Below are 18,903 nucleotides of genomic sequence, written 5' to 3' on the forward strand. Positions count from 1 at the left end.
GAAATGATCCTGAATTGACTTGTTTTTGAGCAGTTTCTGGTGGAGAACTTCTGTGAATTGCTGTGGTTTGTTAGCCTTGTTCCTCTAGGGGTAGGAACAACATGTTTAGGGACTTTGGATCCCTTAGATTATGGACATTTCATGCTCAATGTTGTAAGGCACAAAAATGTCTATAACACCCTAGGAGTACCATGGAGGAAGTAAGACAAAGGAGATAGCCAGGTTTCCAAAAGGAAATTATTTTTAGAAGGTGAGGAACCCATTGAGGACAAAAATGGAGTAAGGAGAGCAAGTCTGCCATATCCTTGGAATGAGGTGAGAGTCCGAAGCAGAGGAAGAAGAAACAAAAGGAGATGAAGATGAGATGGATGAAGAAAAAGATGAAACAAAATAAAATGAGGAAGATGAAGAAAAAGAGGAGACAGAGAAGGAGGATGATGAAGAAATAGAGGAGGATGTTAAGGAGGGAACTAATAAAGATGATGAGGATCTACAAGAGGAAGAAGAAAGAAAAAACATAGGTGAAGAAATCAATGGGAAAGAGGGGGTAGTAGATAAGGAGGAGTCACCTAGGGTGTCTCTAGAACCCACTGAGAGAGAGGAAATAACTGCCCTCACTGCTCTTAGCACCCCCATCAAGAAAAAAGGCAAAAGATAGAGGCAAATCCCCTTATGTTTCAAGACAAGGAAAAGCACAAGAATAAGGCAGGGGAAATCCCAATCGCCAACCAAAATTCCCTTTGTGATTGAATACTCACCTAACCAAAAGACGAAAATGCCTTCCCCTAAGTCTCCTATCACCTACGTGAGAAGGCCTATCACTAGATCCACCTCCTCCAAGGCAAATGTAATCCTACAGGATACATAGCAAAATCTACAGGAAGCAGAAGCAGTCCTACAAGATACTCTACTGAACCTATAGGAGACACAAAAATTGGAAAAGGAGGTAGGCCAATAGCAAGAAACTAAAGAATAGGACCCATAGTCAAAAGAACCTAGCCCCCAACCTAACCTTGACGCATGCTACAAGTTTATTGGAGGTAGGGTCATTCCTCAAAAAATTTCTATCCCACTATTCTTTGAGCTTGAGAAGGAAAGAGCCAGAATTCATATATGGATGCAGATTTCAAAATCCAAGGGGGTGGAAGACATTGGGCACATGGAGGAGAAGCTTAAGGAGATGAGAAGAGAGCTAAGTAGCTTGAGAGATAGAGAGGCCATAATGAAGAATCAACTAGAAGCAAAAAATGCATGGTTGAGAGGACAACTGCAAGAAAGAGAGAATCAATTGGCATGTATGGCCAGTCTCTATTTGGTAGCAATCTAGTGTATGATTCCAGCTAAATCCTATGCCCTATACCTCAAGGAATAGTGGCTTCAGTTCCATATCAAGACCCTAGCACAGAGAGGCACCATGCCATTTCAGGACTATAGGCAGTTCATTGATCTTTGTGATTAGAGCACACTAGAAGATAGGGCCAAGATGTCTAAGTTTTATTTGCACAACATGGCCTTAACAAACATGAATATATGGGACACTAATGCCAATCTAGGAGATTTATAGTTGATTGATTTGGCATCATGGATGAACCATGAGGAATCAAGGGCCATAGAGATGAAGAAGATATTGGCAAGAGAGCAAACTAAACCTCTTATGATCAGAGTTGAACAATCATGTCCCATGGCCCTCATCAGTGCCCATAATTTGATTGCAAATGATCCTCAGCTTGCACCTAGGTATCTTGTTGCCCAAGAGCAAGAAATTTCACATTTTGAGGACATGTTCAGGTTGTTAGGGGATGATAAGATACATGCTTGCCTGAGGAGATGGAACATGTTGCCATACAACTTAAACATAAGAGAGTACCACTCACCTCAAAGATTAAGAGAAGCACTAAATAGGACACCCATGTACAAGAAATCTATACAAAGGCTGAAAGTCATTTGGATTGGCCTGAAACTCAGCCACCACTACTCTTTGGAATGCTAGAAGGAAGGGAGGAAGAAGAAGAAAAGAGGCAATGGGACGAGGTAGAAAGGAAAGAAGGCTTCTATGAACAAGAAGGGGAATCCACAATAGAGGCATGGGATGTCAAGTAGGCTACTAGAGCTATGAAGGATATGGATATTGATTGAGTTGTTCAGAGGATGAGCAACACTTTCAGTAGGGGGTGATGATGAGCCTCATCATTGGGTAATTATATGGGCCTTAATTCACCTCATAGCTTAGTCAAACCAACTTTTCTCACAACTTATTACATGTTTTTTATTATATTTTTTTTATCAGATGAGTTAGAGTTGGACATTAGCCTAGTGGACTAATATGCATTGAATGTAGGATTGAAAGAGAAAATCAAGGAATTTTGGTAAATACTAAGGTTAAAACTTGAATGGGAAAAGGGAGAGGGATTGTAGGAGGTAAATCCTCCTCATTTATTTCCCCCCAATTCAAATATTAATCCATCCATCACACCAACTCGGAGTGCAAGTAGCCAAGCCATGAGGATTAGAAGGCATCCGAGAAAGTGAGAGACAAAGAGCTAGTTTATCTCAAGTTTGGGAGTCGAGCCTCCCTAATTTTAAGGAAGTAATTGGGGACTTCACTTGTATAGGTGGAGAGGCCTAGAGCCTCATTAGAATTCAAATTTTTGTTGTAAAACTCTAAGCTATTTTTGAGCTCCAGACTTGTGAAAGTTTTATTGATGTAATTTTTTCTTTTGGTAATAAGAATGAGTTTTTTTTTGAGCCAACACTGAGTTAACTTAGAGGGCTGAAGCTCTTGGGTTAGGGCCCAACCCTAGTAGCCAAGGCTCCACTTTCTTGTATCTGTATTTTTAGATTAGTCTCATAGCTTCATTGTTAATTTGCTTTTAGATGTGTTTTCATTGCAAGTAGTAACAATGTAAACTTTGAAACGGGAACTATAAACTCAAAACGGGAACTCTGGCCCAAAAACCTCAAAAAAACCACAAAAACAGTGCTCAAAACGAAAAGTGTGTATACTGGAACGATGTTTTTTTTTTTTAGGTGTCAATTTTGCGGCTATTTTAAAAATGGCAGTGACTACGAAATTTTCTACGAAATTTTCCTGCAAAATATAGCTTCAGAACGAAAGTGTTGATACTGGAATAATGATTTTTTTTTTTAGGGTCAATTTTCATACTTTTTAAAAAATGCTAATAAAACCAATTTTTTATGTCTCAAACAAAGTTAAATTTTAAGGAAAAAACACATTAATGTTTCTAGTAGAATATCATTTTTCTTTCCTAAGTATAAATTTAACATGTTTTCAACCACAACATGCTAGATACAAAAGAAATTGAAATTTTTTCAACTATAAAACTAAAAAAACATGACATTATGAACAAATTATATCACTGAATGAATTCAAAAGTCTTTATTTGTATACTAAATAAAACAGACATTATATCTCTAATTTGATATTGCATTGTAGATATTTAAACAATAAAATTTATCATACTTACGACATAATCCAACAACATAAAAATGCTTCATAACTTCTCATTTAACAAAATATGGAAAACATTAATTTTATTTGAAGATACGATGCATACATCAGTTATATAAACTCTCTTAAACAATTATTCAAAATCACTCATATTTTCTTGCACACCATCAGAATTCACATCTTCAAATGAGTGACTGGATGCTGACGAACATGTTCCATATTCTTCTCTTTCATCAACTAGTGCCCCATCTGAGTTCACATGCATGCCCAACATTCCAGGTTTCAAAAGTCTTCTAAATCTACGACTGGTTTCAGCAGACTCCCATGTCAACACTGTTCCTTTTGGTAACAACCTTTTTAGAATCTCTGTCGTCTTGAAGCGAAGAGTTCCTCTCTACTTCCATGGTGGATTTTTGCAAACAATACTAATTTTTTTTATATTTTTTTTTCTCTACACACTAACCATAACATAACCATACTTATTTGAATGAAAAAGGGACCAAGTAAATTGATTGTTATCCCCCACTCTACGTATTTAGTGGTTTAAAATTTAAAATTGTTCTTTAACTTGTTTGTCTTTTCATTATTTTCAAAAAAATTCCACGTGGTGCATCAACTCGCTGTGATCATTGATGCTTTTACGAGCCACACTATGTACAATGGGTTAATATATAGAGCATATTGTTGGTTTATTATGCTTGTTAGTATACTTAGAAAGAAAGGACATACCATTTATGGTGATTTGGTACATCTTAACTCGCTATTGAGTTAAAATTTCCTGTAGTTGTCGGTCAATTATTATTATTAAATGTAGTAATGCACCTTTAACAATGCTCCAATAGATCTTAAGTACATTAATAAACAAATTTCATGGCCGTAATGATGTGCCCTTAATTTCTATGATGCACTACTGGTGGTGCTCCAGGACATAAAAAAAACACCATGAGATAATATTTTAAAAAATTATTGTGCCAATGAATGCATGATACTTGAGAACACCAATGTTCTAAAAATTATTACAACACACAATTGATGATGCATTATAATAAATTGGGAATCAATGACTTTTACTCATTATTTTGGCAGAAAACTTTAACTTTAATATTCAATGAATATAACAAAGGGTAATTTAGACTAGATTTTTTTTATTTTCCACCCGCCCCTCGCCTAAGTTTAATATTCAATGAATATAACAAAGGGTAATTTAGACTAGATTTTTTTTATTTTCCACCCGCCCCCCACGCCCAGAAAGATCTAATAAGCACCTTCAAATTACCGAGCTTGATATTGCATACTCTAATCATAATATTTGACTACCTACACCATATCTATGTGTGAAAGCTCTGAAATGTTCATCCATCCGGAAACCTGCATCTTACTCTCCACAGATGAGCAGCCAGCACTTCGAACGTAGAGCAATTTCCTGACAGCCCGCTTGCTGAGACCTGGCTCTTCAAGGTTTGAAGCGTTTCTTCGTTCATAAAAAACGTTTTGAGTTTGCATCGCTGTTTGTTGAGGTTGCATAGTTCGGAAATCCACTCCATCCCGACGCATTCCATATCCTTATGGCCGTATTTTTCGGGTGGCCGGTGAAGAAGCAGGAAACGTCCTGGAACATCTCCTTCTCGTCCTGCTCCAGTGCATCATAACTCGTTTGAAGTTTGTTTTTGATGTCTCTATTCAGCCTTTCGAATGAGTTATGCAGTTCTATCTCCCATTCCTTTTCAGATTTCCCATTAAGTAGGGCTCCGAACTCTTTAAGCAACAGAGGTAAGCCAAAACACCGTCTCATGAAGCCATCCACTACATTTTCAGATCCGATAACTGGGCTGGGCTGGTTGAAGGCGTGCCTACAAAAGAGCTCCCTCGCATGCTTTTCGGCCATCGATTTCATTTCATAGAGCATAGATTGGGGGCGGCTAGTAAACACGCTCCTGTCACGGGACGTGATAATTATCAAACTGTTGGTTTGAAGGACTTTTTGGACCAAGAGGGCATCTACTTGCTCCTTATGATCAATGCCATCTAAAATAATGAGAAAGCGAGAAGTGGTCTCAACTTTTGCGAAACGATCCTCGAGAATCCACTTTCCTTCAATCACGTTGTCAATCTCTAAATCAAGATTCAGTAACCTTTTCAAAATAATTCTTTGAAGAGTCGCCAAATTATTCACTGCAGATGTTTTGCACACATCATGGAGAAAACACGAGGCATCAAATGCAGAACGTTTGACGTTGAACAGTTCTGCAGCAAGGGTTATTTTACCAGACCCGCACATGCCCACTATTCCTACAAGTTTAGGATTATTCTCCCTCTCCCTTCTTCTGTCCAAGTCACCCACAGCTTCCTCAAGCCCCACTGGGTGTTCGGCAACTTCTAATGATGATCTCCTCTTCACCTCTTTTAATACGGTGTCGACTATGTCCTTGCAGAGCTGCCCCAGGTCCCTGAACATATTTACATGAAAGCCATGTGATAATGCGGAATCTAATCAATCCAAGATTTTTATTTTCTCATCTGGAATTTATACGGAGATCTACTTTCTCTGTATTTGTTTACTTAGTAGAATCAGTCTGTTATGTGTCTAGAAGGAATCAATCTGTTATGTGTCTAGAAAGGCTTTTTATGCTCGTAAAAATTAAGAACTAGATACGATGGTTAAATATTAAAATAAATGACAAACAGCAAAACTACAGAACCAAATAAAGACAGCTATTGATAATCCTTACTCGTTATGATCATTTAATTCCCATCCTTTGATATTGGAAGCTTTATGGAGGGCTTCCTTCCATTTCTTAATCTCTGCATTGCTGTATCTGCCATCCGATTCGTGTTTCCGAAATGCATCAGCGTATACTCCCCAGCAGTGACGAGCGAAGTAAGGCGGAATATGATGAAAAACAGAAACAATCTTAGCATCGGTTTCTAACATTAAAGTGAGTTCGGCCAAACACCAGGGAGAAAAGGCATAGTTCTCGGACAAAATAGCGATTTGAACAGAAGAAGAGAGAATTGCGTGCTGTATTTTGTCTGGAATGTGATCGCCCAACTCAAATTCGTCGGAATCGAGAAACACGCGCAGTCCCATTTGTCGGAGAGAATGGTAAAGAATGCTCGCCATCGACTTCTTCACATCAGCCCCTCGGTGATTGATGAATACGTCATATAACGATTGAGAGTTTGTGGTCGATGGATTAATGAAGTCGCTGCTGTCCTATTGATATCTTCTCTTCTCTCTCAAAAATGTGAGCGTTTGTTTTGGAGTAAATCTTTCTATTCTAACATTGTTACTTCATTTAGGATCTGAGATTTCTTATTCTCAGCAAATACTGCTATGCCATCCTCAAGCTTCCAAGTCACTGCTGATGAAATTGCTGATGAAATCTGTTGGGCGCCACCCCTGGGCCGCCCCGCCCAGCCCGAGGGGCGGAGCGGGGCGGCCCGGGGGTGGCGCTGCGCGGGCGAATCTTTCTATTCTAACATTGTTACTGCATTTAGGATCTGAGATTTCTTATTCTCAGCAAATACTGCTATGCCATCCTCAAGCTTCCAAGTCACTGCTGATGAAATCGCTGATGAAATCTGCCGGGCGCCACCCCGGGGCCGCCCCGCTCCGCCCCTCAGGTGGGGCGGGGCGGCCCGGGGGTGGCGCCCGGTAGATTTCATCAGCGATTTCATCAGCAGTGACTTGGAAGCTTGAGGATGGCATAGCAGTATTTGCTGAGAATAAGAAATCTCAGATCCTAAATGCAGTAACAATGTTAGAATAGAAAGATTTACTCCAAAACAAACGCTCACATTTTTGAGAGAGAAGAGAAGATATCAATAGGACAGCAGCGACTTCATTAATCCATCGACCACAAACTCTCAATCGTTATATGACGTATTCATCAATCACCGAGGGGCTGATGTGAAGAAGTCGATGGCGAGCATTCTTTACCATTCTCTCCGACAAATGGGACTGCGTGTGTTTCTCGATTTCGACGAATTTGAGTTGGGCGATCACATTCCAGACAAAATACAGCACGCCATTCTCTCTTCTTCTGTTCAAATCGCTATTTTGTCCGAGAACTATGCCTTTTCTCCCTAGTGTTTGGCCGAACTCGCTTTAATGTTAGAAACCGATGCTAAGATTGTTTCCGACAAATTATGGCAAGGTGTGTACTCATGGTTTTGTATTATAAATGTAATTTAATTTTTTTACGGTTTTAATTAGGATATTAATAAAGTATAATAAAAATAAGTGATGATAGATGCTATATTTTAATTGAGTGGATTATTTTTAATTGGTTATATTTCTCTTTAATTTTCATAACTTAATGTTTTGACCAAGAACCCTTTTTGGCGTGAAAAGCTTACGAGTTGGGGGTTTATAACTCTCACCAAATACATTTTAGAAATGTTTGTCTTTCTTCTTAATGAGTCTTTGACTACTCACACTTACATTACTAGAACATGCTCTTTTGAGGTTACCTGTGGAGATTTAATTATGTAGTATATTCCTTTTATGGTTTTCTATACAAATTGTCGATTGTACAAGTGCTTTATAAATCATATCTGGGTACATTGTGTGGAGAACTATGGTATCCCCAGGCAACTAGATGCAAAAAAAATTAATTATGTTTTGCTAGGGATAGTAAAAGGTTACCTATTATGTTATGCATGTTTCTTGTACATCTTCTTTGGTGGTTGTTCATTTTTCATTAGAAAAATAAAGAAAAACCCTTATGTTCTCACATCTAAATTTTGTTTCACCATTTTGGGTATTAAACACCTTGGAAGGAAACACATGTGAATGATAAATCCTATAATAGTATGCTTGACATATATTACTAATATTACTAATTTTAAATTAGTTTTTCTTTCAATTTTTCTTAGCTCTCATGTATTACTTTCTTCGACTCTGATATTTTTCTCATTACATTATATTAGTTACAGTTGATACTTTTCAAAAATAGCTTGAAAGCCTTCATTCAACATATTATGTTTATGTGTGTTAGATAGAAATATCTAGAACAATAAATTCACTTAGTATTAAAAACAATCTACACATTCATTTACACATTTTTTTATGTTTTCAAGAGTACTTATATGTGTGTGTGTGTATGTGTGTTTAGTCTGTGGATAATGCAGGCTTAACCTAGGGCTTGCAGCAATCTTCAAGCCTATTAATTAGCGTTTATGATTGTTCCCCTTTGGTTCAATGACTTATAGTTTGTTTATTAACCTCGATAACTAACCTAACCCAAAGAAATATTACATTCCTCTTTTGATTTCATAATTTTCAAATTACAAAACATTAATACATTGGAATAACCACAAGCATAAAAAATAAAGACAAAAATCAGAAAACAAAAATACATGTTTAACATTCATTCGCTTATATGAATAAATGACTTGGCCTACTGCAAAACCACAGTGAATAGAAAGATGCTCTACCTAACCAATGGGAACTGGTACCTGTACTGGAACTCCCCCTGAGCAAATTTTCTTTTTTTTTTGCTAAACTAAGAGTTGTAACTTCTATTTCATTAAATCGGAAAGAAAAATACATAAAATACAACAGTCCCCAAGGAACTTTGGGCTAAAGAAATATCAAACTGCTTAAAGCCATAGACCCACAAACAGAACAACAAAACCCTCGAAAAACAAACATAAGTCAACACTGTTCGATCACCCCTCAAAGATCTGACAGATGAGGCTCATATCGGGGCGAGAACTTGCAACCACGTTAAAATTAGAATCGAACCCACTGAGGAAATACAGACCATTCTAAAAGGATTTTGGGTCTGAACGGGGGGATAACCCTCGAGCATGTAGTCCACCCGAAATCCACCGATTCCCACCATGAAGCACAACAAACTCAAAGGATAACACTCACCTTGACCTACATACATATCCTTAATCATCGAATCTCCTCGCTAGATCTAACGGCGGAGGAAGACATCGCTTGACCTACATACATATCCTTAATCGTCGAATCTCCTCGCTAGATCTAACGACAATTGAGAAAGATCCATTACAATGCAATTTCATTCAGCAAAGAATTAATGCTCTTCAATTTCTTCGAGATGCAATGCAAGAAATTGGGTTGAAGAAAGGGGACTTTAGTGAATCACGTGTGGCAAAAAAGGCAAAGGAACCCCAACCACCATTACATGGAATGTTTGGAAAGACATATATTGGGAGATTTGCAGACATCAAAGACCCATTAGAAGAGGAAAATGAGCAAAATGAAACAGAAAATATTGTGGAAGAGGACAATGATGAAACTCTAGAGGACGAAGAATTTGGATTACGTGACATTGTTGATTAAATTTAAGTTATGCTTGTAAATCAAGCTTTGCAATGTTTTGACTTTGACATTTTATGAGAAGAATAAACACTCAATTAGGGTTGTTATATGTTCAATATTGGTAATATGTGATTTCTGCATTGATTTTTAAGTTAATCATTATTTTTTGAAAAAAAAAAGTAGTTATTATTATCTTTTTGACATGTAATTCATAAAAAAAACTATTATTTGACCATTTTTAGTTAATATTTTTGTATAAAAATTGTGATTTTGACATGTTAATTCTAGCAAAAAATTATCAAAACGTTTAGTTTTTTTGTTATATTTATGTTAAAAATGGTTATTTTTTATGTCCATTGTTAAAAAATGTTGTTTTTTAGAAACAATTATTTCATATGGATTGAAAAATTAATTAAGGATGTCTAAACATGTAGATTATCTAAAATTCAAACTATCGACTTTCTAATTTAAAAACGCAAAATAATAAAAACCCCACTAAAAAAAAAAAAAAAAATTAAGATAGAGAACAAGAAAATATGAATACAATGACGACTTCAAAAACTATCAAATTTAGAAAATAATTTTTTACATTTCACACACTAGAAAATTTAAAGTGAAAAAATAGGTCTTTTAAAAAAAGGGTGTGATGCAGAATACTCACTTTTTAAAATCAGGATGAAAATCACTACCATTCACTACCATTCTAAAACTTAATGCACATGAAAAAAATTAAAGTTCCAAAAACCATGTTCTAAAAAAAACATGTGTATTCTGCATCACCACTTTTGAAAATCGGGTCATTTTTTTGCCACCTCTACAAAACGGGTAACAGTATCAGTTCCCGTTTCAAAGTTTACATTGTTTAGTGTAGATTGGATTGATTGTTTATTAGTTTCCTTCCATTTTTGCCTTACTTCAGTAGCAGGTTAGCAGGGATAACAGGAGTACCATAAGGTTGTTAGTGGGTGTCTTGGCCTCATTTCCTCCCTTTGGGATCATGATTTGAGGCAGGGACCCTTATGCAGCCCCAAAAACATAGATTTCTATTTCTTGCATAAGATTTAGAGTTTACTGTATTTAAGTTTGCATTTGATAAGTTTTTCAAAGTAGGATTTCATTGCCATTTATTCTATCTTCACTCTAGCATTAGATCTCATCCATTCTTTCATTCCTTTAAGCAACTTTCCTCATGCATCATGTAGGCAGTTAGTTCATTAATTCTGCTTTTGTAGCTTATGAGAATTCTTCTTGTTTACATAGCTTTTTGGGAATTATACATGTTTTATGCAGAGCAGGTGATTTAGGAGGAGACAAAGAATTCATAGCCAGAAACCACCTTCCACTCCATCCACCATAGTCATTCCTTGTTTTCACCATTACCTTCATTAGTTTTCATCATTTTTTCATAGAAATTCTTCCAAGAACATTAAGAGAATCCAACCATCTTCTATCTTTGTTGTTGACTTCTGAGTGATCCTAGACCTTTCCTCACTTCATTCCACCCATATACCACCTTCCCTAATCCTTCCATTACCTCCAACACCTTCCATTTTTCTCTCAGTTGTATCGTGTAGGTTTACAAGGAATCATGTAGGTTTCTAGTACATCCTGTAGCTTTTCTTGAAATCATTTGTTTTGAGGCTGAATTGAGGGAAAACCTCTAGGAAGTCATCAAAATCCTCCCAAGGTATCCCACACCATCCAAACATATCCTAACCCTTCCATCCATCCTCCAACATCCTTAATTCACTTGCCACATCACCAAAAGAAATTAGTTTGCATACTTGATTTTGCATGAAAAGACAAAAAGACAAAAATAGATTTATTTCAATCCCTTTACTTGCACATCAGTGATGTTTGATGCTTCTTACTTGCATGCTTAGATAGTGGAATTTGGTTCATGTTAATTTAGTTTTTTTGGTAGTTAATTAGGAAATGCTGTGATTTAGCATTGAATTTTGGTCTTTTCCATTATTACAGTAGAGTAGCTCTCCCATAGAGCAGATTTCCCTTTCTTCCATCAAAAAACCAAGCTTCTTTTGACTCCATAGAAGTCTGGCTTGAAAAACTCAGTGGTCTCTTGCCAACTGAACTGTAACAAAAGGCAGAACCATCACTTTTACTTGTGTATACAACACTAACACCTCTAAGTTTGTACGAACCCTGGGTTGACAAAGTAAAGTTGGTAGCCCAGGAGTTGCAGCATTCTTGCTGCAATACTGGTGCTCATCAATTCATCAGCTAGTTAGCAAGGATTTAGCAGGCACTAAGTGGTTCATCAATCTAATTGCAAGAATCACAAGCTCACACATGGATTTTAGTGGTCTCAAATATAATCAAGGTGCTTAATACTCATAGTCACATGGTAAAGACTCAAAGTCACAAAGAATCAAACTCTAAGTCAACCCTAGTGTTGGCTTGTTGGGGCCTAACCTAGATTTAGAGGTGACTTTTCCAAACAAATCCTGGTACTACTAGCCCTTTCGAGAATAGTCTACGGAGGGCAGACTAAGGTCTCACCCAAAGTAGTATGGGAGGGTGCTAGAACCAGGTTCCTACACCCTAGAGATGTCTGATGAGTTCAAGTGGTTCAAAGTTTGACCTTGCATGCACGTCACTATGTGCACTTACCCGTACCTCGCAGCCTGAGATGCTGCCTTTGCACAGCCCTACTCAAGGACCGAACGCTGTTATTACCCAAGCCTTTACTAGTATTCTATTGTTAGTTGATTAACTTAGCTTACTTGCATGTGTAAAGTATACTTAGCAATATAAATCATTCATACAGTTGCATGAAGTAAATAAAAAGTATATTTGCAATTTATATCAAACATGTAATAACTCCAGAACAGATACATAGAATTTGGATAAAACCTCTCTTTATTATTCTCTTCTTTGGTTACAGACTCGACTCCGCCCTGTGCACCCTGTGCACTTACCTGCATGCGTTTGTGCACTCATCTGTGGACTGCTAGGTCTCTGCGCACTCAGCTGTAGAGCCTTCTCCTACTCTATGACCCAAGACACACTTAGACACTTAAACTCTTTCTCTTTGCTTCTTCGTTATTCTCCGCTATATTTTACACTTAGAGCCTCGCTCTATTTATACAATCCCATCTTCTGTGGAGCATGGGTAGGCTGACATTACATTACAAGACTAGGGTGGACAACCCTGTGACTCTATCATACATTTCGCGCTCCACGCCTGCAATTCATAGAGAATTTTCAATAATATTGGGTCAAAACTTGGGCTTTGAGCCCCAAAACATGCTGTGGGGGGATTCCATGCCCAACAGGCCCCCAACACAAACAACGTGACTCGCCCTTGAGTCACTCTTTTAGTGCGGTGATCTTCGCATGGAGTTCCTTCGACTGTCCTCGAACGGTGCTGATGTCGGCAGCACACTGAGCCGCTGCTTGTTGAATCTGTTGCATCCTTTGTTCTGAGACCTCCACATCTGAATTGTTTCCATACATCTATACCAGTATTTGCTGCATATGTTTATAGTCCTACGCCTTTGTCTAGCTCCTCAGAGCATGAAGACTATGCTTCGGCCGGCTAGTCAGATAACTAGCCCACCCATGTAGGGCTTCAAGTGGCTACCATTCACTTTTCCTAGGAAGGGTTCTCCATTTGGTTTGACTAGCTAGACCACGCCTCCGTCTTTGACCTCCTTAACTGCATATGGTCCCAGCGAATGCATTTTGAATTTTCCCAGAAATTTTTCAAACTTACTGTCATACAGGAACACTAAGTCGTTTACCTTGAAGGTGTGCAACTTAATATGGTTATCATGCTAGGCCTTTTCATGCTACTTTTATTCCTACTGATGAAAACTACCCAAGAACCATTCCTCCTCAAGTTCGGCCAATTGCGCGAGCCTTTCCTCTAGAGCTTCACGGTCCATCATCCCTATGAGCGCTGCTATTCGCAGACTAGGTACGATATATTCCATCGGAATGACAACTTCCACACCATAAACTAACCAGAAAGGTGTTTGTCCTATCAGTTTCTTCCATGTTGTCTTGTAAGCCCATAACACTGCAGGTATGCACAAGTCCCAATCACTTCATCGCGCGTTGCACACTTTGGTCAGCGCAGTATCTAGTATTTTGTTGAATCCTTCTATAGTCCCATTAGCTTGTGGGTGATGTGGTGTACTTTTTTGATGATACACCTGGAACTCTTTTGTGAGCACGCTGATGGTTTCATTTAGGAAATGTGTTCCGTGGTCACTCATTAAGATTTTCGGACAGCTAAATCGAGTCAACTCGTTTTCAAACAAAAAATTCACCGCCATAGTGGTTGTGTAGTCTTTAACCGACTGTGCTTCCGGCCATTATGTCAGGTACTTTGTCGTAATGATGATGTAGCGCGAGCCATCTTTACCTGAGGTTTGATATGTCCCACAAAGTCAATTGCCCATTTCTCGAATGGTTGCAGTGTCATTTGTGGATTCAACGACATCTCGTTCCTTCACAATGGTTTTCTGATCCTTTGACATATATCGCAGGCCTTACAGTATGCTTTTGAATCTTGGTGAAGGTTTGGCCACCACAACCCTGTGCGAAGAATATTTTGTGCAGTCGTACATCCTGCACAGTGCCCTCTTGCAGCACCACCATGTGCTTCCATGAGGATCTGACTTTGTTCAAATTCATGTACGTATCTTCGCAATATGTCATCATTTCCCATTTTGTATAGGTGCCCCATGATGACAGAAAAATCTGCCACGTGCACTACCAATTCCTTCTTCTATTGGACAGAGTCTTCCTTCGATGTGGTCCCTGTTGTCAGAAAGTGGATTATATCTTTGAAGTGCCCATCCGTGATGTCCACCGCAAAGAGCTGTGCGTTAGGTAATCCTTCCTCCAAACTAGTAGGTTCCTCACCCATCTCAATACACGACAAGTGATCCGGTCCTGTGTTTAGGCATCCAGGTTTGACCATGACCTCAAAGTCATATTCTTGGAACAACAAGAGCCACCTACATATGCACCCCCCCAACACAGGCTTTTTGACCAAGTACTTGAGCATGAAATGGTCTGTATACATCTTGAAATGTCCTCCTAGCAAATAGTGCCGGTATTTTTGGAGCGCGTACACCATCACCAACCCCTCGCGCTCGGTTGTGGAATAGTTCTTCTCAATTTTGGACAATCTACGACTTGTAAATGCGATAGGATGATCCAAGCCCTCTCTGCCCTCTTGTGTGAACACTGCTCCCAACATAATACAAGACGTTCAACATGGACATGAAACTCCACATCCCATTTTGGGAAGACCAGGATTGGAACAGAAGCCAATTTCCCCTTTAGGACATCCAGGCTCTTCATGCAATCATCATTCTAGCAAAATATGACATCTTTTTTCAATAATTTCTCCATTGGCGGTGATTTGGGCATAGCTTTTAATGAACTTCCTGTAGTACCCTGTGTGTCCCAAGGTAGCACGCAACTGTTTAACACTTCGTGGTGCTTCCAAATTTAGAATTACTACAATCTTCACAGGGTCCACCATCAGTCCCTATTTGTAGACCACATGTCTCAATAGGTTCCCAATGGGAACGAGGAATGTGCATTTCTTAAGGTTGAGTGCAATCTGGTGTTGTCGGAAAGTATCCAGCATCAAGCGTAAGCTTGCTATGTGATGCTTAACCAATCCAAAGATAGTCCAATCATCCAGGTAGACCTCCAGGAACTTGTGGATGTATTCTTTGAATGTGGCAACAACAATGCACGAAAATATGGCTGGCGCGTTCTTCAACCCAAACAACATAACGGTGTATTGAAAGCAACCCCATTCCGTTGCGAAGGTCATCTTGCTCCTGTCTTCCGACACGATTTTGATCTGGTGGTACCCTAAGAACCCATCCGTGAATGAGTATGCTTCTTATCCACCAACATTTTCCAATACTTCATCTGTGAATGGTGTCAGGAATGGGTCATGTACACAGGCGCCATTCAACTTCCTGAGGTCCACACATATTATTATTTCACCCTTTTTCTTTTTCTCCTACACTACCATAGGGCTCACGCAGTCAGATTCTTCCACCGGCTCAATAATTCCAACTGTGAGCATTTTGTCTAATTCTACGTGAACCTTTTTCTTATACTTCGGATTCAAGCGGTAAGGCCTCTGCTTAACCGACTTTGCGTCAAGTTCTAGGGTGATCTTCATCATCCTTAAGTCACCAACGATCCCTTTTAAGTCCGTAATCTTTTTCAGGAATAAGTCTTGGTACTCACGGAGTAACTCAGTGACTTTATCCATCATGGCATCACCCAATAGTCACCAAGCGTTGCATACTTTGGTTCCGCCTCTGTCCTAATGTTTGCCTGCTTCATTTTTAGTGGCGCGGTGATGTCAGGATCCTCAATCAATGGTCCTCAAACCTCGCTATAGCCTTAAGTTTCTAGAATGTTAATATTTCATAGATTCTCATCATCTTCCTCAATATTTACATTGTAACACTCCAGTGCATAGCTTAGCTGGGTTGCCCATTCTAGCTGAGGAACTTCCATTGGTTCCTGGGGTATTTTGAAGATAGCTACTTTTACTACTTGTAGCACATCATCAATAGTATCCCACCAACGATCTTCAAATGTGAAGGTTAACAGGAATCCTTCACACAAGATATCCCATTTGCTCGTGCCATGGTGAAGCTCCGTCTTAGTATACCAATTCATGGGTATGACATCCATGGTATGACAGAACAAATGTACCCATTTAGGTTGTGGCTCTTCCCTATAGACCTTGGTCGATTTTGCGAGGTGTCCGCATGGATCATCCCGTCCGTCATACTTGTCTGTTAGCCGCATCTTCGGTTTCCCAAATTGTAGGCGCATCAGCCCTCTACATCTGCGCCAATCCTCAAAACTCCTTTGATGCGTACCCCACCATCTTGCGGGTGTAGTGCATAGTACCCATTTCAGAGCATCGAACAGCTGCTGTTCTGGCACCTCTGTTTCAAATTTGTTTAGAAATTCATCCACCTCACTCAACCCGTCATACATAGGCATATCCCTTACCTCTGTTTTCGTGCAGCGCGGTGATCTTACCATCATGTTGCAATTGAGTGTGGTTATCTCGTGTAACCGGTTCTGCCATCGTTCTCTTTCCTCATCTGAATCTGAGGTGCAGGGGATTTCATGCTACCACGAAATCCTGCCATCCACTATAGGATTCACCCAATCCTATTCCCGAGAAGTTATCTTGTAGATACAGTCTAGATCATCATCGCACACTGGCTCTGTGTAGCACGATCCTTCCGCAGGGTCTAAAGGTACCACTATGCGTAGTGACTTTTTCTCAAAAATCATCTCGTGCTTCTTTAGATTTATCACTCGATTCATTTCAGTGGCCCAATCTATTCCTAGTAGTGTAGGATAGGGATTGTTATCATCGACAATCTCTGTCACTTCTAAATCTGCAAGCATGCTCGCACCTTCGATATCTACCGTTATTCCCTGCAATCTCCCCATCAAAAGGATATTTTGCTAGTTCACCATTCGCAATTGAATAGGGGACCATTGCAATGCAAGCCTGCCCATGCCCTCCCATGTCTGCTTTGGCAGTACATTCGTGTCCAATCATAAATCTAGAATCACTTGATCCATTTCATATTCCCCAATTTGCGCAGTCAATCTCATATCCCTTCCTATTTGCATTGTGTGCTTCCCAAGCTTACAGACTACGTGCAATTCTCCTGACCCAATGCACATAGTGATGAGTTCTTGCAGTCCCTTTACCACCTTGTTGTCGTGCAGTAGCTTCATGCATGTCTCTAGATAGGTAGTAAGCATTGATGTGTCCATCTTTGGTTCTAGTTTTTCTTTACTACCTGAAGGAGAGGCCTCTATGAAGCTCTTCTTAGCTTCCATGAATGTCTCCTTTGCGCGCTCCAAATTGAACTCTGGTTCCTTTGTAGGAGTCTTACGAACCCAAGCACTCTCTTCGGGTTGCTTACCCTTGTCATCTTCTGTCGTGATACCACTTTGGAGCACGATGTTTACATTGGGGTCCTCTTCACGTGGCTCAGACCTCATAATTTGCACATTCTAAGTCGGGGGAGGCTGGAGTGTTCCTTTATCACGTAACCTCACTATCAATGTGGGGCAGTACTCTGTCTCATGATCAAACTCGGTACATTTTAAACATGATGCTCTTGTCGGATTTGTAAAATCATGGGCATAATGCCTTGGCCCTCCATAATTGTAACAAATCAGCTGTCTGTGACCCCTTCTTGGTCCCATTCCACCTCGACCTCGTCCACACCACTGAAATCGTGTGTGCACCATCCCTACATTTTGATCGAGGGCTCACTTTTTAGTCTGAACTCTGTAGGTAGGAGTCCGATCCATCATCAATTCATAACTTCTATAAGTGCACTCATCATGGCCTACCGATCTACAGAAGTTATAGAACAACCGCTGGGACGTCTGTGTATACTTTTGTAATAGGTGGCAGTTATCTGTAGCATGCTTTCCTCCTATCTGACAAATCGCGCACCATAATTCAGGCATCATGCTCGGTCCTTCTTGTGCCTTTGGTCTCAATGGAATTGGCCCTCCTCCCACCAGGTAGTTCACCAAAACTACACAATGGTCCTTGTCATGTCCCTGGGCTTTGCATTTTATGCACCATACCTCCTTGCGCGCCTCTGGGCAAGTTGTCCTGTCCTGTTTCAAACTCTGCATTCCAGACACAAGTTTTTCAGTTGCGTGTGGATCTGTTGGACTCCCAGACTAAGATCTTGTATTGGGGTCTCGTGCAGCCTCATTGCAATCTCCAAAGCTTCGCATGGGTGGATAGATTCTATTGTGATAGCGTAGTCCTTAGATGTGGTGTTAGTGATGCTACAAACCATGTGTGGTGTTGTCCATCCGTCAAGGTCATGTTGGCTTCATGAATCATACCCTTCAGTCTCTAATCCAGCTCCCAGGGGGCTCACCTAGAAGCATCACGATTTCCTTAAACCTGATAATTGATTATGTCTCTAATTTTGGCCTGCTAAATTCCCTGTTCAACGCAACCTGGATATCTGCGATCCCTACATTTGGATTGTCATTAGAATGCTTAATGTACCACATTAGTGTGTGAACCTGCAACGTGCTTACCAGTGTTTCCTTCTTTATG

At 39.6% G+C, this 18,903-nt stretch overlaps 2 protein-coding genes across 2 annotated transcripts; both read right to left on the minus strand.

Annotated features, from left to right (window-relative positions):
- Positions 1 to 4,946: 4,946 nt before the first annotated feature.
- Positions 4,947 to 5,924, minus strand: LOC149193594 (disease resistance protein L6-like). The gene has a single exon (XM_089407366.1). It carries the CDS (start codon positions 5,922 to 5,924, stop codon positions 4,947 to 4,949), a length of 978 nt encoding a protein of 325 aa, XP_089263492.1.
- Positions 5,925 to 6,194: 270 nt separating this feature from the next.
- On the minus strand, positions 6,195 to 6,590 carry LOC149193595 (toll/interleukin-1 receptor-like protein). Its single transcript, XM_089407367.1, has one exon. The coding sequence runs from the start codon at positions 6,588 to 6,590 to the stop codon at positions 6,195 to 6,197; it is 396 nt and encodes a 131-aa protein (XP_089263493.1).
- Positions 6,591 to 18,903: the final 12,313 nt, after the last annotated feature.

Source organism: Pinus tabuliformis, chromosome 2_2 (genome assembly GCF_031772625.1).
Source record: "Pinus tabuliformis cultivar Carrire ecotype Pingquan chromosome 2_2, CPIR1, whole genome shotgun sequence".
Lineage (NCBI taxonomy): Eukaryota > Viridiplantae > Streptophyta > Pinopsida > Pinales > Pinaceae > Pinus > Pinus tabuliformis.